At 40.3% G+C, this 27295-nt stretch overlaps 1 protein-coding gene across 4 annotated transcripts in view; it reads left to right on the top strand.

Annotated features, from left to right (window-relative positions):
* The window catches only part of PRKN (parkin RBR E3 ubiquitin protein ligase), a 1207207-nt gene that overhangs the window by 992312 nt on the left and 187600 nt on the right, over positions 1 to 27295 (top strand). For all 4 annotated transcript variants that reach the window (XM_045009067.1, XM_045009066.1, XM_045009069.1 and 1 more), the window contains one exon: positions 22406 to 22467. In XM_045009067.1, coding sequence (XP_044865002.1) covers positions 22406 to 22467 — 62 coding nt within the window. The remainder of the gene's footprint in view (positions 1 to 22405; positions 22468 to 27295) is intronic.

Here is a 27295-nt window from a genome sequence, read left to right as displayed (position 1 = left end):
ATTCACTCTAATTTAAGGTTTCACGTGCCGGTAATACATTTTAACGTTTTTAGAAGGTCTCTTTCTATAAGTCTATAATATATAACTTAACCATTGTTGTATGTAAAGTAAATAAGGTTTTAAAAATGTTTAAGAAGCTTCATTTAAAATTAAATTAAAATGCAGAGCTGCCCCGGACCAGTGGCCAGGACCCAGGCAGTGTGAGTGCCACTGATAATCAGCTCGTGTGCTGCCTTCGGCACGCGTGCCATAGGTTGCCTACCCCTGGCATAGTATATGATTCTCATTGCAGCAACCATTAATAGGTGGGAATGTGCAGGCTTTGTATATGGCAAATCACAGTTAGTTGTGGAAGCAGAAAAATGAAAATGGCCAGGTAGAGCAATCTGTCAGTAAAACCATAAAAAAAACGGATTTGTTCCCTCCTTTACCCCCATTTTCCTCAAAAGGCACCAGTCAGACTGAAATAGGATGTCTGCTGCCCAGTTTGTGTCTAGTACACTGACAAGAGACAGGAGAGTCACTTCTCCCTGAATCCCAACTAAATTACATCAAAACAAGATTTATGCTGCATATAAAGTGTGTAAATCCAGTCAGAATAGAGCCTTTTAAGTGGAAACCAATTTTGTAGTGTGTAAGTATCATTGATTTGTTAATCTGAGGATTTATTTTTAACAAACTGATTTGGATTAGCTAGTTATGGTTGTATGTCACCTGCAAGCCTCTTGAATGCTGGATAGCTTAGTGACTAAAGCACTAGAAATTAACCTTTAAGGCCCCTGTCTAGAAATTAAATTATTGATCCTTAAAAAGAATCAGGTAATCTCGTTATATAGAGTTTACTGTAGTCTGAGTCAAAAATCCTACTATAGGATAGTTTATCATGATTGGCAATCTTTGTCCTGAAGAGCACAGGAGCTGAGCTACAATAGAAAGTAAATCCTATAGACAAGGCAGGAGAGTAATGTGAAGAATCTCCAACTGACTTGACACTTCAGGGTATACTGTTTTTTTTCCCAAAGTTTCTCTAAGAGCCTTCAGGTTTTATGCATGCAGTTGTATTTATATATTCAAATATTTGCAATAAAAAATATATTCACAGTTCTTTGGAAACTCATGTCCACTGGGATTCTGGAGCCATACACCTTTTCAGAAAGGATGAATTTCTGTTCCACAGTAAAGCAATCAAATGTGGAAAATAAATAGCAAATAAAAGGAATAATGAAAGGAAAAAGTAATAGGGTTCAGCACTTGCCGTATGAAGCATTAGTAAAAAACCTTACCTTTTGGAAATAATGCATAAAATGGTAGAACAGAGTAAGTGTCGCACAGTGTGAGAACTGATGTCATTACGTTTCATAAATGCAGTTAAATCATCAACAAAGCCAGCAAATATTTAATCACATAGAAGAAAGCCATCTCTCAACCCTATTTTGAGTTTGAATAACCAAAGTTTCCCTTTGGCACCGCTTGGGTCCATCTTAGGACTGACCCATTGAAAAAAAATGAGTGAAAATTAAAGAGGCAGTAGTTTTGAAATTACTTATCGGCATGGTACATGTATTAAATGCTAGAGCCAATGTCTATTTAAGTTGACCTCTACAAATATCGAGATCTCATATCTGCAGTTTGTAAAGTGTTTTATATTCTAGTACACTATTCAGCTATGGAATCACATCTAAAAAATTCTAAACAATAGAAAGGAGCTGAAAAAAGCTTGTAGCTGGATAAGAACATAAGAACAGCCATACTAGGTCAGACCAATGGCCCATCTAGCACAGTATCCTATCTGATGGGCCAGTGCAAGATACTTCAGAGGGAATGAAGAGCACATGGTAATTATCGAGTGATCCATTCCCTGTCATCCATCCCTCGCTTCTGGCAGTCAGAGTTTTAGGGACACCCAGAACATGCATCCCTGACCATCTTGGCTAATGGCTATCGATGGACCTATCCTCCAGGAATTGAACTAATTCTTTTTTGATCCCAGTTATAGGTTTGGCCTTCACAACATCTCCTGTAATGAATTCCACAGGGTGTGTTGTATGAAGAAATACTTCCTTATTTTTTTTTAATCTGTTGCCTATTAATTTCATTGTGTGACCCCTGGTTCTTGTGTTATCTGAAGGGGTAAATAACAGTTCCTTATTCACTTTCTCCACACCATTCATGATTTCATAGACCTTTATTATATCCCCAACCCCCTTAGTAATCTTTTTTCTAAGATTAACAGTTTCAGTCTTTTTAATCTCTGATCATATGGAAGCTGTTCCATATCCTAATTATTTGTGTTGCCCTTCTCATTACTTTTTCCAATTCTAATATATTTTATGAGATGGGACAACCAGAACTGCACACAGTATTTCAGGTGTGGGCGTACCATGAATTTATATTGTGGCATTATGGTATTCTCTGTTTTATTATCTATCTCTTTCCTAATGGTTCCTAACATTCTATTAGCTGTTTTGCCTGCCGCTGCATATTTAGCAGATGTTTTCTGAGAACTATCCATGAAGATTCCAAGATCTCTTTTTGAATGATAATAATTAATTTAGACCCCCATTATTTTATATTAATAGTTGGGATTATGTTTACCTATATGCATTACTTTGTATTTATCAACATTGAATTTAATCTGTAAGTTGATGCCCTGTCACCCAGTTTTGTTAGATCCCTTTGTAACTCTTCACAGTCAGATTTGAACTTAATTATCTCAAGTAATTTTGTATTGTTTGCAAACTTTGCCACCTCCCTGTTCACACCATTTTCCAGATCATTTATGAATATGTTGAATAGTACTGGTCCTAGTACAGATCCTTCGGGGACCCTGCTGTTTATCTTACTCTACTGTGAAAACTGACCATTTATTCTTACTCTTTGTTTCGTATCTTTTAACTAGTTACTGATCCATGAGAGGACCTTCTGTCTTGTCCTATGATTGTTTTCTTTGCTTAAGAGCCTTTGGTGGGGGACCTTGTCAAAAGATTTCTGAAAGTCCAAGCACATTATATCAAGTGGATCACCCTGGTCCATATGCTTTTTGACCTTCTCAAAGAATCCCAATAGATTGGTGAGACAAGCCATGTTGACTGTTTCCAAAGACAACATGTCCATCTTTGTGTCTGATAATTCTGTTCTTTAATATAGTTTTAACCAATTTGCCTGGTACTGAAGTTAGGCTTATCAGCCTGTAATTGCCATGATCACCTCTGGAGTCTTTTTTTCCAAATTGGTGTTACATTAGCTATCCTCCAGTTATCTGGTTCAGAGGCTGATTTAAGGGATAGTTTACAAACCAAAGTCAGTAGTTCTGTAGTTTCATATTTGAGTTCCTTCAAAACTCTTGGGTGAATGCCATCTGGTCCTGGTGACTTATTTGTTATCAAATTTATCAAAACCTCCTCTATTGACACTTCATTCTGGGACAGTTCCTCAGATTTGTCACCTAAAAGAATGGCTCAGGTGTGGGACCTGCACATCCTCTGCAGTGAAGACCAATGCAAAGAATTAATTTAGCTTCTCCACAATGATCTTATCTAACTTGAGTGCTGCTTTAGCACCTCAGTTATCCAGTGGCCCCACTGACTGTTTGGCAGGCTTCCTGCTTCTGATGTACTTAAAAATTTTGCTGTTAGAAATTGTGTCTTTTGCTAGTTGCTCTTCAAATTCTTTTCTGGACTGTCTAATTATACTTTTACACTGGGTTGCAAGAGTTTATGCTCCTTTCTATATTCCTGAGTAGGATTTGACTTCCAGTTTTCAAAGAAAGATTAAAAGAAAAGTGTACACAATTGGGTGTGTGCAAAATAATTAGTGTATATATTGTGCCTTAGAGAGAAGAAGATTTATCATAAAAAGTATAAGGGCTAGATTTTTAAAGATATTAGGTGGGTAACTTCCATTAAAAATTTGACCAAAGTTGACCATTGTGACAATGAATTAGTTGTTAATAAAAAAAAAAGGGAAGACAAAAACTGTTACAAGATATTGCCCATGTGTATTTATGAAAGAGAAAAAAGTTGCATAATATTATATTGGATTATTTGAGAAATTGTATGTGATCGTATAATTAAAGACTGGAAAGTGAGATCCTCTGGTATGGTGGAACAGTTGCTTTCCGTTGCTCTGCCAGTGTAATTTGGCCATAAAAGTGCATGAACCTGCTCAGGGAGGGTCATCTCAATATGAGGGTGAGTCTCTGATGGCATAGTGCTGATGTAGGTGTTCCTATCCATTGCCACATATAGTACCATGCCAATCCTGAGCTCTCTTTTTGTCCCCTTGTGACCATTGCATTCTAGCATAAGTTACAGCAGCCATCAGAATGCTGTAACACAGTGCAAGAGGTACAGCCTTCTGAGAACAACTTGAGGATTAGGGTAGTGCAAAGGTGAATCACCTTTTCATATCACTACCTCATAGGTACTCGATAGCGAAGGACCTGGCCCAAGATTCTAATGGTTGTGCACGAGGAACAGAGTTAAGATTATGCATGTATGTGGTATGATATATCTAAGCAGAATTGTCTTCAAAGAGAATATTTTTCAGAGTTTTCCAGGACATGTCAGCAAGCGTTTAAACACAGATATGCATCATCTGGTAGATAATATTCAGTATTCCTTAACTGATGTTTTTGGGAAGCCTGTTCAATGTTGCACCCTCTTGGTTAAAAAAAAAAAAAAAAAAAGACCCAAAACTGGAATGGACTCTATTTGAGCAGTAAAGATGATCAGTTTTTCAGTAATATTTTAAATGCATTCACAAAGAGAGCCGGATGTTAAAGTGTTTTGTTTATTTCATATGCAAATAATAAGTTGTGCTCCATAAAAATGGATAGGCCATCTTTGATGTTTATTGACAGATCTGAAGCAATGCATTCTTTATGAAATAACATTGCATTGCTAATAAAGTGATCCCAACAGCCGAGCTTGTGCTGCTTAATTTGTTTCCATGGAGTGATATTATAATGTTGACACACTGAAAAATTGCCTCACAGAGACTCATATTGCATTTGTTGCTGAGTGCATCTTTGATATAACATTTGTTATTGCGGTGCTTGGGGTGTCTTCTGAGGAGTAATATTGTAAATGAAGCTGGGTGTATTATCCCCTTAATGTAGAATGGAGTTTTGCATCCAATTTTCAGCTTATATCAATTCTGTCTAGCCAGCTATTCACTGTAAGTGTTCTGTTCAACAGTAAGGCCATCATATCAGTGCACAATCAGGAAAATCCCTAATTCTCTGCCTCTGGGAGCACTGATACCTTTCCAAGTTTTCTCTTTGTCAGACCGGCTGCACTAACGATCTCCAGTATTTATTACTGCCTTTTTTATAGCAGAAACACGACTCACCGTTTGTAATATAGGATCAGCATGTCTTGCACATTGTTATTAAAATTATTCCTGAGTAGAGAGAGACTTAATTTCTTTTGTCCTGTATTTAACTTTAGATTTCATCCGCACATCAAATTATGCACTCAGGGACAAATTCTGCTTCTTTTCATGCCAGTAGAAGTACAGGGAGACTTCAGTGGAGTTTCTCTGGATTTATACTGTATAAATGAGAGCAGAATCTGATCCTTTGTGGGCATTTGTGTTCTGAGCTGCCAGTAAAATGTAAAAAGATTGTACTATGATATCCTATTAGACTAGGAGGCTGGAAGGACAGTTTGTATTGAACACAGACATTTTTCATAATTATGTTGCCTGCAGGGTTACCACCTGTCCTAATTTGATCTGATTAAGGTGAAATGCAAAACTGTCCTCATTTCACAAAGAGTGGAACATTGCCAGGTTCCATCACAGAAAGCGATAGAATGTGAATACATATATTGCTGGTGGGGAGGAGGAAGGAGTATATAATAAATAGCTAACAAAGTAAGAATTCAGCAGCACAAAAAGAATGCAGGTCACTTGTAAACAAATGCTTCACTCTTGAATATTCTGGATGTGATTAGCTGCCATAAGATCTCTTTAGAAAGGAATAAACCATAGTCTTTTGTCCAAATATTTGTGAGCTTTTTTGTGAGACATTACTTATTCTGTGGCTTATTAAAATTCTCTCTTGGTTGGATGGGTTTTTTGTCCATGAGCATTTGCGTTTAGAGCAGCATAGGCTAGTTTCATTTACACTCTGAACCACTAATGTAGCAGTCTAAATATTTGTCTACGCTGCCAGTAAAAGACTCATGTTGGACACATAAATGCTGTACAGACATAAAGGAATTGCATGTGTTTTATGCACTGTTTATATAGAGTGACATCATATCAGGCGAAAAAATCCAGATGTAACAAGAGAAAGCTTTGCTATTTCTGGGTCACTGAATCTTATTTGCCATTCTACTGTCCAACAGTAATTGTTCAAGTAATATTTTGTGTGTCATGTGTGTTTGTGTGTATGTGGTTTCTTCTTTCAGATTTTTGGTGAACACTGACCTTTTCTCTACTGATTACAGTAAATGACCTTTTTTATATCCATTTTAATTTTCTTTACAACAGGTTTTGTAATTAGAAGGGGTGGAAATCTGTGTTTGTTCTTTGGCACCTGGCCACAATTTTCTTGATGGCACAATGGGTTATTCCACATTACATAGCCGGCATTGTAGTTTTATTTGGTTCAATATGAAGTGCTCATGTGACAAGGGATTTCATTGCAACATGAATTGCTGAGACAGCACTCTCTCTCTCATTATAGAAGGGCAGTTTTTAATTCAAGTTTTAAGTGCAACAAAAATGTTTCAGTCAAAATCTGATTCACTGGACCTGTGGTGTTAAAATATACTTCTATTATCAAGCTGTCAGTGGAAAAACTACTATGTGAATTTTGGTTTCATTTCTATTTTAAAATCCTTTTAGTGCCTTCTACATTGCACTTGTTTCATTCTGGCATTCAGAAATGACAGTCTTTTCAAGAGATGGCCTTCAGTAACTGGAAATGAAATTCTTAGATGGTTATTTTTGCCCTGTGTAGACTTTTATTCAGCAATAGTTGGGTTTTCTCTGAGAAGACAATTTCCACTCTTATAAAGTCTTCACCACATGCTGAAAGCTCCTGACCTCTCTCTTGCTTTCTGAAAAGGACTGATCATCATCAAAGGCCAGTACCAGCATGAAGGTGGGAATTCAAAAGAACAGAGTTTGCTTTGGAGATTTTGACTACTTTTTGAATAAAAGATGAAAAAACCTTTCATGAATTGAGCTGATTGAGCTAAAAACCTAGTATACCAACAGTGCAAAACTCCTTTCAACCCAGATTCCTGCGATGAGATTTCCACTCTAACAAAGTTTATGCAAGTGAAGCCAGTAGAGATATTGTATGTTCCAGGGGAAGGAGGTTAGAACCACTCCATTGTTTCTCAGTTAAAAAGTTAATATTGTGATGAGTTTTGTTCTTACTTTTTTTTTGCATTGGTGGCACCATGATGTAAATACCTGTACGGATAGGTTTTATAGCAATAGCTAACTGTAAAAATCAGAACTGATTGTGAGGGGACCGTGTCTGCAAAGTGTCTCAGTAAAATAGGCAAAGAATGATTTCCAGTTGGCACAAGTTTAGTAACTTTGTAGAGCTGTTGAGGGTCCTAGTTCAGGGTTCCATTGTGGATGGACAGCATGGACTCTGTTCTGACCTCTGATATGTAAGCACTATGCTCATTGACTTTACTGGGAACTGCATGGGTGTGTTTGAGGATAGAATTGGAACTGGGGAATGCAACACCACTTGGTGCAGTCTGCTAAGTCTGCTGTGGAGTCTGGTCACTAAGGGTACGTCTACACTACGGGACTATTCTGAATTTGCATAAACCGGTTTTGTAAAACAGATTGTATAAAATCGAGTGCGCGCGGCCACACTAAACACATTAAATCGGTGGTGTGCGTCCACGGTCCGAGGCTAGCGTCGATTTCTGGAGCATTGCACTGTGGGTAGCTATTCTGTAGCTATCCCATAGTTCCCGCAGCCTCCCCCGCCCCTTGGAATTTCCGGGTTGAGATCCCAGTGCCTGATGGGGCAAAAATCATTGTCGCAGGTGGTTCTGGGTAAATGTCGTCAGTCACTCCTTCCTCTGGGAAAGCAACGGCAGACAAGCATTTCGTGGCTTTTTTCCCTGGATTGCCCTGGCAGATGCCATAGCATGGCAATCATGGAGCCTGTTTTGCCTTTTGTCACTGTCACCGTATGTGTACTAGATGCCGCTGACAGAGGCGATTCAGCAGCGCTACACAGCAGCATGCTTTTGCTTTTGCATGACAGCAGAGATGGTTATCAGCCATACTGTACCATCTACCAGGAAAAATTAGGACCAGGCGCCCTTCATTGACCTCACTGATGCTAGTACGCATGGTTACCAGTCCTTTTGCACTGCCCCATATGCCAATAGGCTGATGATGACGATGGGTATCGGTCTTATTGTACCATCAGCCACCCATAGCGGGGCGGGGGAGCAAGGATATTGGTGTTGAGTGCTGCAGCATCGTGTCTATCTGCAGCATTCAGTAAAGATAGGGTGACATGTAAAAGAGTCAAGAGAGGATTGTTTTCCCTTTCACTTCTGGGGGTGGGGGGGTGCGTAAATTGCCGAGCTATGCCCTGACCCACCGCTGACACTGTGTTTGACCCTAGAAGCATTTGGAGCTCAGCCAAGAATGCAAATACTTTCGGAGACTGCAGGAACTGTGGGATAGCTTGAGTCCTCCAGTCCATGAGCGTCCATTTGATTCTTTGGCTTTCCGTTACGTTTGTCACGCAGCAGTGCGCTGAGCCTCTGCTATGGCGTCTGTCTGGAGATTTTTTAAAAATGATTTTGAATTTCATCTTCTGTAACGGAGCGCTGATAGAACAGATTTGCCTGCCCTTACAGCGATCACATCCGCATGGTCCATGCGGGAGCTCTTTCTTTATTTTGATTTTTAACTGCATTGCCACACGTGCTGATCTGAGCTCCACGCTAGGCAAACAGGAAATATTCAAAAGTTCGCAGGGCTTTTCCTGTCTACCTGGCCACTGCATCCGAGTTCAGATTGCTGTCCAGAGCGGTCAGTGGTGCACTGTGGGATACCGCTCGGAGGCCAATACCGTCAATTTGCGGCCACACTAACCCTAATCCGATATGGTAATACCGATATTAGCGCTACTCCTCTCGTTAGGGAGGAGTACAGAAACCGGTTTAAAGAGCCCTTTATACCGATATAAAGGGCCTCTTAGTGTGGACGGGTTTGGCGTTAAATCGGTTTAATGCTCCTAAAACCGGTTTAAACGCGTAGTGTAGACGAGGCTTAAGTGGTCTCATTCTACTGAGCAATATTGAGTTTGTTTGTTTTTTAGAAAATTGTAGCTTTTGAGGAATTATTTGGATAGTTCATCAGACAGCAGTGCAGAGCATAGGGATCTGGGGCAAAATCAGTACATGGTTCTGCTAGTGAAGGCAGGGGGCTGGACTCGATGACCTTTCAGGGTCCCCTCCAGTTCTATGAGATAGGTATATCTCCATATTTAAAAATTTAAAAAAACCTACATTGCCAAAAATAGCAAGTATTGGCATCCTGGCATTCTATAGTTCAATGATTTAAGTGACGTTAAATCAATAGTGTTTGTCCAAATCTGTTCGAAATATTTCCTTAAGCCAAAAAAAACCCAAACCAAACAAAACCTAAAAACAACCCACAACCTAAAATGCAAAAATTATATTCCAGTTGTTACTGCCATAAAAATTAAAAGGAAAGAATCTTAGGAGCAAAATTATTACCATGCTTCATTAGTTTTGGTAATTTGGCTTTAAAGCATCATTAGAACAAAAACAGTAACTGGTAGTTCTTAAGTGGAGGCCAGAGCTATATACAGTGTGGGAAAACCAGTCCAGTGAGTTTCCTCTAATGTAGCTGACATATTGTATATGCAGTATTGCACTTCACATTATTTATTTGATCTTTTCCATCTCTGATGCAGCTCCCTTGGCAGAGTTACTGGCAATCACATTAGACAGTGTGCCTTTTCTGTTCCTAATTTATTTTGAAATACAGAAATACATGCAAGCAAAAAATTCACCTTTTCCCATTCTGTTGTGTATATATAAGATCTTTGGGAAATCTCAGGACAGGACAGATTTACTCTCCAAAGGAGCAAAGCTTTGCAAACCTTTCTTGATAACTTGCTTTATAAGCCTCTTCAAAGATTTGCAGGTGGATAGGAGTCTTTCTGTTAACTTCAGTGGACTCAATTAAAACAAAAGAAAATGACTATAAAACACTTTGACATAAATATAAATGAGGAGACAACGATATTTTAACTCTGAAATTTAAAAGTAGATTGGGTGAGTATTTACCTCTGGAGAAAGTTACATATAAGGTCCATCTGCTATAGACTAAGAAATTGACTTTGCTTGTGAACCTTTACAAACGGTGTTTTCCCACCTAAACAATTGCTGAAAACTGAGTAATGCTAGTTTAAATAATGGGTCCATTTCTTGATGTGGATAGTATTATACAATTCATGAAGTAAGAAGAGTACTTTTAATTGGAAAGTAGATTACTAAAGAGCTTTTGGACAAAGAACAAATATAAACTTTTAGGGCTATATCTTCAGCTGGTGTCAACTTGTGTATAACCATTGATTTCAGTGTACCTATTCCAGTTTACACCAGATCTGGCTCATAATTTGTAATGCTAAGAAAATTACTAGCAATGTACAAGAATAACACGCGTAATGTTGACCTTTGTATATGCAAGACTCTTTACAACTATTGTTTGCTGCAGTGTCTGACTTAGACTACATCTACACTATGAGCTACGGGTGTGATTTCCCAGCTTGTGTACACCTACTCTTGCTAGCTGAATAGCAGTGTAGCTGTGCTAACAGAGATAGGAGCAGAGGCATGGCTGACTGTGCTGAATACGGACTTGCCTGAAACCAGTAGGTACCGGTATGTACTTGGCACGGCCCAGCTGCCACTACCTGTTTATATGTGTGCTAGTTTGACGAGAGCTAGCATGAGTATGTGTACACAAGCAGAGAAATCACACCCCTAGCTCATAGCGTAGACATAGCCTTAGAGTTGGATGACTGTAGAGCTAAAGGTTGGAATTTTTAGGTCATGGTCCCACTGACTTTGACAAGAGCAAAGCCAACTCTGAGCGCTTTTGAAAATACCACCACAAATGTTTGTTTTATTAAAAGTTCTATATTATTTAAACATGTAAATATATTTCCTTCCTGCACATATTTGTTGTATCTCACTGTAAACCCGTCTATATTATCGACATAAAAAATGTAAGTCTTGAAACTAAAGTTATAAAAAAGTCATAAATACAAAGAAAATAATTCCATATAATTTTGTGCTTCTCTTGTTATTTTTTAGACTCACTGTACATAGACCCGTGTTGTGCTTTTGGGAATTATGTGGCTGACAACAGTGGATTAATCACCCAGTCGGCAGTATAATATTTACAAAATACAAATCCTCAGACATTTTAGTATGCCTAACAAATAAATGCTAATTATAATAAGTTGTATCCAACACTGTAAACTAGATTCATAAAAAAGATGGGTTAGACCTTGTGGGAAAATATCAGGTATGCTATGGTTAGGTGAATATTTTATGACATGGGAATAACCTATCTGCATCCATTGAGCCAAGTTGTTCAGCCTGCTTCTCTGAAAGTTTTCTTGTAGGCAAAATGTTGCCTGTCCTTTCCACAGGTGAACCAGTCCCAAAACATACCAGGTATTTGGAGCAAAGATGTCAACTCTTGGGTCAGAAAACTCTACTGATCCACTGGACAAAAATTCAAAGTGGGGTTGTGCAGTGGCTGTGGCCAGTACTACAGCTTATCAGCAGTTGACCATATCTTATCACCAGACTGGAAGGGAGGATTCCAAACTGCCATGTACATGACTTTTTTATCAGGAGCCCTGTTCTGCCACCCTTACTGTGAAAGGGTATACCAGTCTAGGGCCTGGATTCATCAAAACAGCGGTCAGAAAGCTCCAAGGTTACAAACTAGAGTTTTATATGGAGAGGCCAGGTTTAACTGGCAGGGCTCAGGGCTTCTCTACGCTGAGACACTACAGTGGCACTTCTGTAGCTGCACTGCTGTAGTGCTTCAGTGTAGAGTAGGGTGGCCAGGTGTCTGGTTTTCGACCAAAAATCTGGTTTAAAAAAAGGGGACCTGTTGGTGTCAGTAGCTCTGACCAGACACCCAAAGTCCAGTAACTGCGGGCGTGGCAGGGGGAGGCACCAAGTCATCACCCATGCCAGCCCCTACTCAGCCAGGGCCACTTCCTACCTCCACCGGGCAGCTGCAGCTTCCAGCCCTGGCTCTGCAGGTGAGTTCCTTTTGACCCAGGCAGGGAGAGGGTAGAGAGGAAAAGCAGTGAGCAATGGAGGGATGGGAAAAAGGAGCAAACGGAGAGTGGGGTCTTGGGGGAAGAGACAGGGCAGGCGTGAGGCCTCAGGGGAAGAGGCAAAGCAGGGGCAGGTCTTCAGGGGGAAGAGGTGGGATAGGGGAGATTCCGTCACTCCTGCTGGAGTGTCCAGTTTTTAAATATTACACAGTTGGCAACCCTAGTGTAGATGGTACCTATGCTGACAGGAGGAGCAGCTGGGACCTGCTAAGCTCTCAGGAAACCATCCTAAAGCAGATAAAGGAAGAGGAAGTTTGTTGCTGCATGTTCGGAGAGCTGGCCAGCCAGTCTGAGAGACGTTTCACAGAGTGGATACTCCTAAGGCAATTGTGAATCTGTTTAAAACCTCTTAGGATTTACTGCTTCTTTAAAAGAAAGAATGAACTAAGACTTTGAGTTGCTTCAGCGTTGAAAGAAGACTAGGTTTGTGATTTTTGCCTTCTCTTCCCTAATGAAAAGGAGGAATCAAAGACCTTTTGTGGTTCATCCCCAAGACAAATGATTTTAGACTGTTGCTTGCCTTGAATCTGGGACAAGGGTAACTGAGACTGGAGAGCACAAGTCCTAAAGAGAATTTTAATTTAATTAATTTATTTCCTTTCTTGGCTTTCCAAGAGTTCATTTGATTAAAATTGCTCATCTACCACTACATTTTGCTGCATCTTATTCTGAACATAGCCCTCACACATTTTTGGCTCAAAAAGGATTCTGGGAAAGACTGATCATGTGGAGATCTTCCTAAAATCTTTTCGTTTGCATGAGAAGCCTCTCATTGTGCTACGTGACCTTCTCTGTGGCATGCAATCAGCTAAAACAGTCTTCTATACAAATGTTGGAGAAGGGTAGGGAATGTTATTGATACTGAGCTTGGGGATGGTAGAGAGAGGCTTTGTTTCATTCAGTGAATCTGTAATAGAAAGATTGTGCCAATGGCTTGAAACATACACATATTTTTCCTCTTCTTGAAATCTAGCTGCTGTTGGCTAGCTAGCAAATAGATTCTCATGCTATTGCTTCAGATGCATACAGCTTTATAGCTGTGCCGCTGCTGATCTTTGTACTGCCAGATACTAAATAAGACTGAGTAGTGAGAGGATTACTGAAAGAAAAACAAAGTTCACAGCATACCTTAAAAGTCTTTTTTTTTTGTTTTCTTTTCTGTTCTCCGTATATCTTTGTTTGTTGCAATAAGGGAGAAGTAGTCTCCCTCGATGTGTTTGGGTGGTTTTTTTACTGCTACATGCAGCTGAGTTAAAAATTAATCCAGCCCCAAGCCAACTTTATCAGGGATACAGTATAGTCTTTGTAACTGACAGCCTCATAAATGACACCTTTTATTTGACAAGATTACATAGGAATTGATCCAGTGTAATATTGTAATTGTTCTAAAAAATAAATAAATAGCATAGCTAGACTAATTGAATGGCACACAGGGTGTTATAGTGACTTGTAGTGGATACACGTATGTTTTAATAAGCTTCTAATAATCAGCATAGCTATTTAATTAGAACATTTCTGATTTCCTTAGGAAATGCAACTTAATAAAGGAGGTATGTGGTATGTGTATGAGATACATGTCTGTCAGGTACTTTTGCTGGGTTGTCCTAGTACCCTGTAAAGGACTGTGGGTCTTCAATGCTGGTCCACGGGGCTCTTAAGCACTAGGCAGTCACAACCTGCCACTCTCTTACCAGCTGCTAGAATAGCAGCTGAACTCTAACAGGAGGATTCCAGTCCTAGGATCTGATTTGGTGGAACCCTGAGGGTCCTGATTGATCCCCAGCTTCTATTTAACCCAAGCACAGGAACAGGAAGTTGTCCATGTAACTGGGTTCTCCCTGCTCAGGATCGTTTCTACTACTGGTCTCCTAGTAACCTGACCCTGCCCCCCTCCTGACACCTGACTTTCGGTTTGCCCTCTGGGCTGGCTCAGATTCTGACATCCTGGTATCTGACCAGCCTGACTGCTGCTCCGACCACTAGGTCAGACTGCCCATGTCTCAGTTGGGACACACCCTTATTTTAAGGGTAACTGGATAATCTCGAAATAGCTCCATGTCTGGTCCACCATGCTTTCTACATCTCTTCCTTCAAGTTCCTGTCCAAAACCCACTTCTTTCAAAAGCCTGTTATAAAACCTAGTCTTTCCTTCAAGAAGTAATTAAAAGAAATATAGGCATACAACCACCCCCCCCCACACACAAAATATCTCCAAACCACTGTTGCCCAGCTTTTCATGCCAAGAGCCACCGTTAGGAGGGGAGGGGCAGTTTAACGTTGCCATTTCCCCCTTCCTGTCCTCTGTTCAGTTCCATGTTGTAAAGAAAACTAAATTGGGTGTCTAAAACTGGCTCCCAAATCAGCTCTCTCACTAAACACTGATGACATAGCTGCTCTGCTGTATTTTCAGAGAATCAGCTGGGCCTGGAGAAGGTGAGTGGAGACTTCCTTTTTTGAATCCTGCCTTTAGTGTCCCCATCCCTCAGAAACACACCCATCAAACTTCCCCAGCTGATCCCCTAAGAAACTCCCTTCCTCAGCCCCATTGCCTGAAAGAAACACCTGTTCTCTTCCTCCTGAGAGCCCCCAGCCAGGTCTCTCTCCAGTCAGCCCTCATGTACTCAGCCCATCTCTCCCTCCACAAATCTCTAGTGTTCCTAGGCACATCCACCAACCACCAAATATTTCTCTCATTTCCCTCTGACTCTGTGATGGCACTGTTTCCCCTCAAAAATTCCTTCCTTTCTGACTTACTCTTACTAACTTGCCCACTGCCCCAAGTCAAATAGTGAGGCTCCATGGCCTCTTCATTCAGCTCCCTGCTCCCCCTACTTCTTTCTGTGGGACTAGAGCTGCCGCTGTCCCTTTTCCTAGTACTCTGTGCCATGGAAGATCCAGCCCCTCCTGCAGGAATTGCTGGGGTGCTTGTTTGGTTCCCCTCCCCCTCTTGTGAAGACTGTGGCTCCAGCTCTCACTACCCACTCCATTTGAGAGGGTACTATGTCTTCACTCCTCCCCTTCTAAAGAAAGCTGTCAGGGAACAAACTTTTCAATCAGCAATCACATGCACATTTTCCTCTTAAAATGGTCCCTCTCCAGGGCCTAAGTTAAGGGACCCCTGAGGGCCACAAATGGACCCTGGGCTACAGGTTGGGCTCTAAATAAATGTAGTGGCACTAACAAGGCATGCTTTTCAGTCACTTTGCTTTTTGTTGCATTTTTGATGACAGATCTCATTGGTGCACTGTCTGTTTCGAACCCAATCTTGCAATCAGATTCTCAGTGTTGCCAGCTCTCATCAGTCATGATATATAGTGTTTTTCTTACAGCCTCAGCTGCTAGATTTAGTTGACTGCCTGAGAATCTCATCTTTCATTTAAAATAAAGTCAGTTTCTAACCCTCATGGTTCCTGAGAAAAGTATGAAAATGTGAAGCAAGTGCACCCTAACAGCTCAGAAACCAGAAGACAAACCAAAAGAACCCTATTTAAAAAACAAACAACAACAACAAAAACATGATTTTTAAGCCAATCGTATGAGGGAATGTTTGGCCTTAATGCATGATTTTTGAACATTTGTGGTTAACAATACTGGATCCTCATGGATGATTCTTATGCCTACATGGAAATCTACTGACTTCAAGAGTTTATGCAGATTGCAGGCTTGAGGCCTTAGATTGTAAATTGTTTGTGGCTGGAATTTTGGTCAGTTTATTTTCCTTTAAAAAGCTATATTACATAAATATTATCTATAAGTACTGAATAAGTCTATGAATTCAAGCAGTTTGAAGTTTGGCTACATTATGATATTGCATTACATAAGCAGCATTTAAAAAGTGATAGTCAAGATTTTCCAAATGAAAACTATTGTTCATTAAGATTTGAAAACTATTGTAATGACCTTCTTTGTGTGGGCTTTCTGCAAATATATTTTTAGACCTCTCAGCATAGGCAATATTTTAAAGATAGGCTTTTACACTTAATGACTACACATTATATGTCAATTACCTGTCACTTGATAGTCTTCATAGCTCCTGTTTCTGTTTCCGTAAAGTACGATATTTATGCCATAAAGTGGGCATTCCAATTTCCCTAACTTCCCCTTTGTTCATATAAGGATAAACATTCTGACTGAGAAAAGCTCTTTTGAAACATCAAACATATAATTAACACCAGTACAATGAAGTCACTAAATCCTTTGACATCACTGTCTGATCTCACAAGAGTGATTACAGTGTCACAGACTCAGGCTTCTTCTTCACTGGAAATGACATGAGCAGGATATAGGTCTTATTTTTACATCAATATTCTAATTAGCTGAATAGTTTGGAAGAGAACTAGGAAAATGACATGACAAATGAAGGACATTTATTACAGCTTCATGTTGTCCTTCATTTCCAGGCTTTTAGAATTTTTTTCCCAAAAAAATATGTAACATTTTTCATGTTTGTACTCAGCCCAAATATTTATTTTTATTTAGAGTATTAGAAAACAATCCATTCCACTGTTAGCTTACCAACATAAAATTATTTTGGGGAATTTTAATACATTTAGAACATTGTATATTTGCAAGCTTATTATGTAGAGACCTGGAATCTTAAAACTTTACCTGCCCTGTGTGAGATAGCTTTGCTCTGTGGGAAGAATTCCTTTGAATAACATTGATTTCCTATATTCTCTTCCTGCCAGGGAAGTTGGAATTTTAAGGCTCCAGGACTTTAGCCCTCAAAGAACAGCACGTGCTTTCTACAGTTAAAAAATGTTGGTTCAGAAATAAACTATAAGCAAGTGAAAATAACATTTGCTGTGCATAAGGGTTCAATCCTGCAAGATGCCAAGTGCTCTTGGACTATTCATCTGTGTAAACTTAAGTGTGTGTTTCAATTATGTGCACTGCATTCATGTGCTGTTTTGCTATTAATATTTTAAATAATATTTACATTTATGGATACTCAATTACTCTTTATGTGGTGGATACTCATTTACAAACTAATTTAACTTGTATTTTTGCCAGTTTATGTAATATCTAAGTTAAAAGAGTTGATTTGAATTTTCCACTGCTGTTTACAAGGGGGTTATATGAAGCAAGAATTTTAAATAAGAATAAAAAACAGAGGCTAATTCTGTCAACCTGTCAGAGAAAAGGTAAAGATTTGGGCAATTAAATTGGTAATAGTTGGAATCATGGTTTAATAGCAAATGCAACTGAAACTGTGTATTGTTCACAGCAGTGCAAATCAGAGGATTCATGATGCTTGCCATTTAAATTGGATTTTTTTATTTTGCTTGTTTGGTCTTCTCTTGGAGATATCTCCTCTTATGTGATCTAATTGAAAGTATTTTTATAATGTAAATGCCACAATGAAGTGAGATGGCAGTTTTGACAGTGTAAATTCCTGTATCTTAAAATGTACCTTTCACTCACAAGTGAAATTACCCACATATTAGTTTGAATGAAATAATGACACGAAGCGGGAATGAAGTAACATGGGAAATTACTGAAACAAATAAATTGGGATGTGATGGAACATTGCAGTAGAAACAAAGAATTATTTTTATTCAATTTTTAAAGCATTTTTAAAAAGATGCATTGAGGTCATCTCTTCAAATGCTGGCTTTCTGCTCACTCAGATGTTGGTCCTGATCACACCAGGTTTATGACATGGTAACGCATTTGAAATCAACGGTCACCACAGAGTAAAAATGGCATAACAGAGTAGAGAATTAGGCCAACTGTGTATTCATTGGATCCTATTCTGCTTCATCAGTAGTCAAAAACCTGCACAGTCATGGCAGCAAACCAAAGTATATGAAGACCTCCATCATATAGACCTGAATTTAGTTGGAAGAAGGAACTAATAAACATTTTCAGTGTTTTTTTTACCAGCCTGCAGATGACTCACCCCAGTGTTTTGGCATCTGATGAAAGGCGTTTGTTCAGTGCTTTTTCTTATTTCCTTTGATAACACTAGGTTTTTATATTTTTTGTGTATGTGTGTGGTCATTTCATCTATGTCTGTGGTTCATTTTTCAAGTCATAGTTAAGTGAGAAGGAAAAGGGGGAGAATAGAAAGTTACTGTAATTGATGAGGCTACAGTGCATTAGGGATTCTGTACTACAGAGAGCAGAAAAAATAATCCTCAAAGCATTCCACACAAAATAGCAGAAATCTGCAAAGTGCAGATTATTTATGTCATGTGCTACAGCCAGGAGCACATCAGAGAGAGAAATAATATTGATTTTTTTCCCCCTAAGCTTTGGTGTTCCCAGTTTGCCAGTGAACCCCATGGATACCACACTTGCCCTGTGATAATTGATGAGAAATTAAAAGGAAAATGTTTGAAGACTTTTGTGGTTTTAATGCTCTTCAGTAGAATATATTTTAAAAAAACCCTTTCATTTTGGTTTACTGTCTGGTTACAGTCCTCTTTACAAGTTATAGTGCAAAAACTAATCATCCCCAAAAGTTTCTTCAGAACTATTGGACATTATACAGAAAGGGACCCCAATACTGGAGCATGTTTTACTAATGCCCACTTAAAAAACAAGCAATTGAAGTGGACATTTGAAATAAGATAAAGACACCCAGAAACATCCAAAGAGAGCAAAATAGCTGTTTTTGAATATGTATTTTTTATTGCGTGCCATGTTACTTCCTTATTTCCATTTTTCTAAAATAAAACTTCATTTGATTTGTTCACTCAAGCAACATGAAGTTCTGATGCACTGAAAGGACTTTTCATCAAGAAATATCTCTATTTGAATACAAAGATTTTCAATACAGTTATTTCTGAGCTGCTAGCCACCATCTTGCTAAACAGTGACATCTTCCTTTTGGTCTTACTGATGCTGAGATCCATTTGACTGCAGAATCACCTTCCAAAAGTCTAATGAAAGCCTAGTCCCTGGAGATGTGGAAATTGGACTGGTGAAAGCACTAGAAAATATAGAGTATGGAAAAGTTCTTCTCTGCTAGATGGATGCACTTGATTAATGTTAATATTGATAAAAAATAACTGTGTAGCATCATACCTGGCTCTTGACAAACACAGACTAAGAAATTCTCCTTGACCCTCATGTGCTTACAATCTCATAGAGACAAGACAAAGATGAGACAAAGAAACAGAACTCATATAAGAGAGAGAGTGGAAATTACAGATGAGGAGAGCAAAGTAGGGTGGGGTTCTGGAAGAAGTGGATGATTGAAGGATAAGAGAGAGAGGGTGTTTGGAGGACAGGAAGAGGGGAAACATTAAGTTGGAGCTGAGGGAGGAACACAGAGAGCAAATGGGAGGTGGGAAATATTTTAGTTACTATTAAAAAGATAACATTTGCTAAGAGTTACCTCGCAATAGTATCCGACTTTGACTTTCAAACAGCACCGTGTGCTAAATGCAGGCTTTTTCAGTGGGGATCACTATAGGAAAAAATAAGAACAGAGATTTAAATTTGGGAAAGATTATGTGAAACCTTGAAGGTGAGGAAAAGGAGCTTTACTTTTATACAGTAAGGTTTTATTCAAGCCAGTGAAGTCAATGTGAGTCTCTATTGAATTTAATGGGCTGTGAATCAGGTCCTGATTCGAGAAGGTGGTGGTGTGGTTGGAGTAACTGATGTTAGCATTTTGATTAAATTGGAGGGTGCAGAGTTAAAAACCAGTGAGACTGGAGAGAAGAAAGTCATGATCATCAAGGTGAGAGATGAACAAGGCAAGGACGTGTTTCTGCATTTGCAATAGTAAGTAAGGTCTGGCTAATTAGCATATTAAGGAGTAAGAAGCTAAATGAAGTAGCTAGAGACAGAGTGTGGGGAAAATAGAGAGAGAGAGATGTCAAAGATGATGCTGGGGTTGCAAGCCCAGCAAATGGGATGGATAAAATGAATATGAAAGGGTTATAAACACAGTTGAATTAATATTCCCTTTTAAATTCAGTCACGGTTATTTGTAGTGCTGTGGGGATAACTGATTTTTCAGTTTGCTGGCTGTTTTGAAAAATGGGCAAAAGAATAGTTTTGGGTCAACCCCAAGTGATTTTTATTTATTTATTTATTTTGTTGACTCTAAAAGTTGGGTAGAAAAATTCATCTTGGATTGAATGAAACATTTTGTTCAACCTGAAACATTTTGTATTGATTTCAAAATTTTGTTTTCAAAACATAACATTTAAACATTTTGTTCAGAAAATGACAAAACAAATCATTGTGACTTTTTAAAAAAATGCCTTTTTTAAACTGAAACAATTTGGCAATATCAACATGAATTAATGAAATGTTTTGGGCAGCCCAAATCTTCATTTTTTGCTGAAAAATGTTTTGGCGGATAATTTTTGCCCAGCTCTAGTTGTATGTGCACAAACCTATACGTGTGTGGGGAGAAGGAGGTTGACAAGAAAGAGGGTTTAAGATATGAATTATTTTTAATAAAGGGGAAGAAACAATAGGACTTAACAAGAAATTCAATACTAGTGAAGAATTATGATTGTTGCTGTACGTTATGAGTGCTGCTGAATATTTGTTGCTATGATGCTCCAATACTGACAGAGATCCTGAAAACCATCTTCAGAGTTATCTGTACCCCACTAATGCTAGTCCATGAGGATGAGATTGTAACTTTTGGTAGTTGCACTGACACTGGGGAAGGCACAAAGAATTGTAATTCCTCCCTTGCCATGTGGGAGGAGTAAATTTCTTAACCCCTTTCTGTGGAGCAGATTCGCACCCTTTCCCCCTCCCCTCAGGAATCAAGGCCTGCGGTAAACTAGTCTCCAGGCAACCTAATAAGCACAGCTGGCCTGCAGCAGGCTGCCTGATTAGCCATTCCACAGTAGCTTGCTTGCTGTTCAAGACTCATATCAGCCACTGTTATTAATCCAGCCTTGCCTTGTTCCTGCTGCTTCTGCCTTGCCTGAGCCCTATCCCTGCCTGAGCCCCCATTTTGCCTGTTACTCTGCTTGCTCCAGGTGATTCTGGCTCTGACCCTTGGCTCTGCACTCTGGTTCCTGCCTCCGGTTTTGGCTCTTCGACCCAGTTCCTGACTTCCAGCTTGACTCTTACCTCTGGCTTCTGACTGTTCCCTCCAGCTCTCACCCTAACCCCTGGTTTCTGATACCCGCTTCATCCACTAGGTCTGACTATCCACATCCCAGTCACCTGACACCCCTCACTTATGTACCCAGTCAGATACCCTGGTCATGAGCGGGGCAGCATTGCTGCTCTCTGATCTTTCTTGTCTAGATTCTGGGCGTCAGAACCTTACAGCAAGAGGTATCAGGGGAGTGACCTCTGTTCTCCCCGCTGTGGATGGAGTCACAGTCTGAGCAGGGGAGTGGGGGTGGAGAGCTTATTCCTTTTTCCCTGTACTAATATGTAAGGGCTATGACAATCTAGCTCTAATCCAGTATCAAAAGCCTGGTAAACCTCTCTTCCTCCAATGTATTTGGTTTGTGTTTTACACCAAGGAGTGACAGTTACATGTGCTAAGTGGATTATACTGGAGACAGCCAAAAAGTATAGTGGTATGTGGGGCCTGCAGAATCTGTGAAATCCTGCAGGGACTCGAGGAAAGCTTGTGTTATGCTTAGAAATGGGCCCAAGCCATTATTTGGATCTGAATTGAGCTTTGTTCAGTTCCAGGCTTTTGATGTGAATCCCTCTAATTATAATATGTTGACTCCTACACTTCGGGGCTGGCATTATCTGGCAGAAGTTACTGCCCTTTTCATCTCTCTCTCTTTCCTGTTTGTAGCCCTTTAGGAAAAGGGCTAAGCTATACAGAACGTAACCTTTCAAAGCATTCCTGTGTGTTCTGAAATGTGGTAGGATTTGTTTTGATAGATTGTTTTCAGTGCTCGGATGCCTGTAGAACTGTAGCTTATCTTTCTAATCTGTTTCATGTAATCTTTTTTGTCTAATGTGATCTGTGTATCCAGTCCTCGCTGCATCTACGCATGGCCCAAAAAAACACGAACAGTGAATTCTAAAATGCATTTCTTTGTTTCTTTCCAACAGCTGGCTGTCCAGACTCCTTGATTAAAGAGCTTCATCACTTCAGAATTCTGGGAGAAGAACAGGTGAGTTAACATCTCAAAGGCTGCGTCATAGTGTCATGAAAGATAGACGCTAATGAGACAGTTTCTTTTCTCTCCAGAGAAGCAGAGTATGTCTCATGACCCCCGGTGCCTTGAAATGGGGAAGAAAAACACACAGGAGATGTGTGTGAGAATATTTTTTTTATTCTATCCATCAGCCTTGACAGGTTATTAATTGGTACATCTGCTATCTGCCACAGCTTTTCAACTCAGGACTCCAGCAGTAAACAGGCGCTGTAAAGTGGCAGATAGGCAAACAAGAAAATACAAGGATGAAGTCTGCCTAAGGGATTGATATTTAAAGCTATCTTTGATATTATCTATATCTTTTTGTGGTCCAGAACTTTTCTGTACTTTTAAAAGCCTATTATTCAAAACTATAACAACATTTTGAATGTATATAGCATTTTCTATATGAGAACTTCAAAGCAGCTCATAAATATTAAACAAACTAAGATGCCTCACAACGCCCAGTTGGCTGTGCTTCACGGCGGGGAGCTGATTACCTTATGAGCTCCCCCGCTGCAAAGCACAGCCCCTGCTGACAAGGCTCTGCGCATGCCTGAGAATTCCAGTTTGGGGGGGCAATGTGGCCCTCTACCCCCAAACTACATCCATTTTTAAAAGTGGCCCCCCAACCTCCCCAGTTCCAACACCCCTGGCTGGACCCCAGTCAGGCCTGCTCGGGAAGCCACAGTGAAGTGTAGAGGGACTGGTGAGAGACATGAGTCTGCACCTGAGAGAGGTGACGGCTGGGAGCTGGAAACCTTAAGATGGTGCCCTACAGGAAGGGTGTGTGTGTGGGGGGGGGTGCAGTTAAACCTGAAACTGCAACACACCTAAGTACAGAGATTACTGTAGTTATGTTGTCTACTTACAAAAGCACAATTGTAACAAGTCTAATGATGACTTTTGTAACACGGCTTGGAACTAGTGTGCACACTTAAAATTAACAGTTGGGAAACAACTAATGAGAGAAAGTCTTTGGTCTGAAAGAAAAGCAAAGCAAATGAAAATACATCTAAATTAGGAAAACAGGTTGTACAAAAGCCAAGGGGAAGAGAGAAAGACTCAGGGAATTTTCTTACCTACATGACTATACAGCACATATTTTACTTTTTTCAGTCTTTAAAAATGTGTCTGTCATATGCTCTATTCATGTGTACAATAGAAAACCATACTGCTTCCAACTTGCCCATTGGGACTAACCGTTTCTACTCATCTTAACCCCTTACACCTTCTTCAACCCATCCCCCTCTGAAAAGCCTAAGGAGAATAGATGCACCTTACAATATGATTAGTCTAGTTCGGTTTTTAATGTCTCTGTCACTGTGGTATCAGAGCTCACAGAAATTCAAATAAAGCAAATGTGAAATTTTCTCTAACACCATACTATCCTCTCCGCCGTCTGGGGCTTGATCCTGCAGGGTGCTGAACACAGTGACCTCCTATTGAAGCCAATAGGAGATGAGGATGCTAGGCACCTGGAAGAACAAACTGTTGGAGAACATACTGAATGTGTGTGCTTGGTTTCTTTATCTAAACATGAACAGTGAGGGAAAACTAGTGCAAAGAGATGTATTTGTCACCCCTGTTGCTGCTGACAGCACAAACTATTCCTATGATGTAATCTTTTGTCTGTAACAGCAAGGACTCAGACCTTGCAGAGAGAGGGAATCAGACTTTCCAGACTTCGTGGGGAGAGGGAATTGCAGGTTTACCATTTCTTTAAGCTTTGTGACACTACATGTCATGGATTGTACCTCTAGGGCACCCTCGGGGGGGTTGGGTGGACACCACTCTCGCCACAGACGTCCTTCACTGGCTGTAGGCATCACTTTAGAACAAGTGCTGAGTTTGGTCCTCCAGCCATAAGTCCTAAGGAGCTCGCATCCCCAGTCCCCCAGGTGAAAAGCAGTCCAAAAATCTAAGGGAAGAACCAAATAATACTGCAGCCCACAAAATGTCTGGACTCAGCCAGCAATTCCCCACAAGGTCAGTGATCACTATATTCTGTAAAGGGGGTCTGGGCTCCTAGCCCCCTCAGTGTCCATAAGACCCAGCCTGAGCACCCTGAGTTCTAAACAAAACGGGGAAACAAAGTAAAAAAAAAGTCCCTTTACTTCTTCATAGGGCCCATGCAGCAGTAAGGTTGCCAACTTGGTAATATTTAAAAAACGGACACTCCAGCAGGAGTGCTAGAACCTCCACTGTGCCACCTCTTTCCCCCGAGGCCCTGACCCCACCCTTTCCCCTGAGGCTCTGTCCCATCCACTCTCCTTCCCCCTCCCCTCCATCGCTCACTGCTTTTCCCCTCCCACACCCCGCTCTGTCCAGGTCAGGAGGGACTTGCCTGTGGAGCTAGGGCTGGGAGCTGCAACCACCTGACACAGGTAGGAGGCGGCCCCAGCTGAGTAGGGGCTGGCACGGGTTATGACTGAGTGCCTCCCCTGCTCACAGTAACCCGACTTTGGGTGATAGATTGGACCGGATGCTGTAAGGTTGAAAACCAGGCACCGAGCTACCTTAGGCAGCAGAGGCTCTTTGGCCATGTTCTTGCTAAGGAGAGCGTGATTGATAGGGAGTCGCACTTAGGGTGATTGACAGGGAGTCACACTTAGGGTCCATGGGAGCCAGCCCTGGCTCACGGGCCTTGAAGTGAAGAATACTGGGCTATAGAGCTCTAGCTCTTGCTTTTGAGTGCCACTCTGCATTGGATTTGGAACCTCTCTTGCAAGGAGCTGACCCTCTCCAGATTTGACAGGCCTCATAGGTTCACTGGGTTAGGTCAGATTGTGCCCAGGGGAGCCCTTTAACCCATTCCTGACTGGGATGGAAACCTGTCCCACCACACTGTATATTCATTTCACTGGTACATGATGTGTTTTGTGGACTTTTTAACTTTACTACTATTAACTGGTTTATGAAACATTTTTATTGATATGCAGAGTGTTGGTAAAGCAACACAAATGGATGGCAACAGATTACTGTTTTGCCTCAGCTGTCACACTTTGAGAAGGTGCCTCATAGTCCTTACTAGTAAAATGTCCAATAGAGCTGGGTGAAACTTTTACATCTGAAATGCAGATTTGGGTCATCCAAAACATTTCATAAATTCATGTCTATTTTGGTTAATTGTTTTGGTCAAATATTTTTTTAAATGTGAAAATGGGCGGTGTTGACATTTCTAAAAGGAAATATGTGTTTGGACTAGATTTGCAAGGGGGTTTGTTTGCCATTCACAAAATGTAGGAGGCAGAGATGATACTGGTGCCCCCATTGTTGACCAGTGGCTAAGGAATCCAGGATGTGGGAGACCAAGATTCAAATCCCTGCTCTGAATCAGGCAGAGTGGGGACTAACAGCTCTCTCACATAAGGGAGATGCCACCTTCTCTGGTTCCAAATTTCATTTACTTTTAATGTTTAAAAAATCAGTTAAAATGTCTGAGGCAACTGAAAAAGAAACATTTTGGTTTTTATCCAAAATGAAAATTATTTCCTCTCCCCCCCCCCAGTTTAGATAGTGAACCAAAAAACTGATTATTCATACAACTCTAGTCTCCAAAGGCAAGCTTCTTCAGAAACATTTGCAGGGGAAGGGACATCCTAGTGTTTTGGCTTTTCATTATCTATCTTATTGTGGTTTCCTGGTGTATTATAACATGAAGGAAATGCAGCAAGAGTGGTTCTGGTTGGTTTGGGTCTTCGTTGTGTAAGTTCTTCTTAGAGAGCTTATTCCTTCACTCTCACACTTCCCTGGTCCTTCTCGCATGAACAGAGAGCAACAATATCCGAAGTCCGAAGGTGCAAACAATGTTTATTGGGGTAAACTTCCAGGAAGCTTAAATCCAAGTTCCTTTTTCCTTATTTTTGAATCCAAACTTACTTCCTGTTTGCCCCTAATTTATATAGTAATATTTTTAGCTATACCTTAACCAATCATTCTACTAAAATTTACCTAACCAATCCTAACATATTGTAACATGATTAGCTAACCAGTTATATCCCACCACCTTAATTAGTTTACACCCAGCAAAATTAATTACACAGCAGACAGAAACAATTACAGAACCAGACAGAGACCATGCAAATAAACATACAAAACAATACAGAAGTGAGGATTTCACAACTACATCTATACAGACATAAGGGTTCTCCAGCTGTGTCTTTTGATAAGTGAGTTCTTACCAGACAGAAAACTATCAAACTAAATTTTCTGTTACATGTTCTAGGCTCTTCCCTGTCTCTGGAGGTGATAGATCGGATCACCTTCCTAACAGCCCCAGATTGCCTTATTTCAATATGACTAAACAGGGCCTCAGACTGTCACAGTGAGAGAAGGCCCTTACACAGATAGACAATGATTTTGATTCTTTCTTTTATACCTCTATAACTAGCTAAGTGATAAGAATACACAGGCCAGAGAGGCTTGAATATCTATATCTTAACATTTCACCCAATGTACAAAGCTCTTGTTCTGTACAAACCAATAAACATAAAGAGAATCTCCAGAACAGACTACCTTGGCAGAACCGAAATCTAAACTTTTGCATGGTACCACAATTGTGATTTTATCTGTGTGGGACTTTTTCCCCCCTGTGCAATTTGATTTCATCATTCATAATCCTTCATTTTACTTTGGATAAGGTTCAGCCCTCTATCTAACCACTTAACTTCATAGGTACATGACAGATGCTGAGGGCTGGGAGTAGGGTTACCAGAAGAGAGGGAGAAAATATCGGTGCTGCCAGCGGAGCAGCGAGGGGGGAGCGGGGAAAGGCGAGTGCTGCCGGCAGAGCGAAATATCA

This window comes from Mauremys mutica, chromosome 3, assembly GCF_020497125.1.
Source record: "Mauremys mutica isolate MM-2020 ecotype Southern chromosome 3, ASM2049712v1, whole genome shotgun sequence".
NCBI lineage: Eukaryota > Metazoa > Chordata > Testudines > Geoemydidae > Mauremys > Mauremys mutica.
The sequence above is the reverse complement of the archived record's forward strand: the minus strand, read 5'-3'. Positions and strand labels throughout refer to the sequence as shown.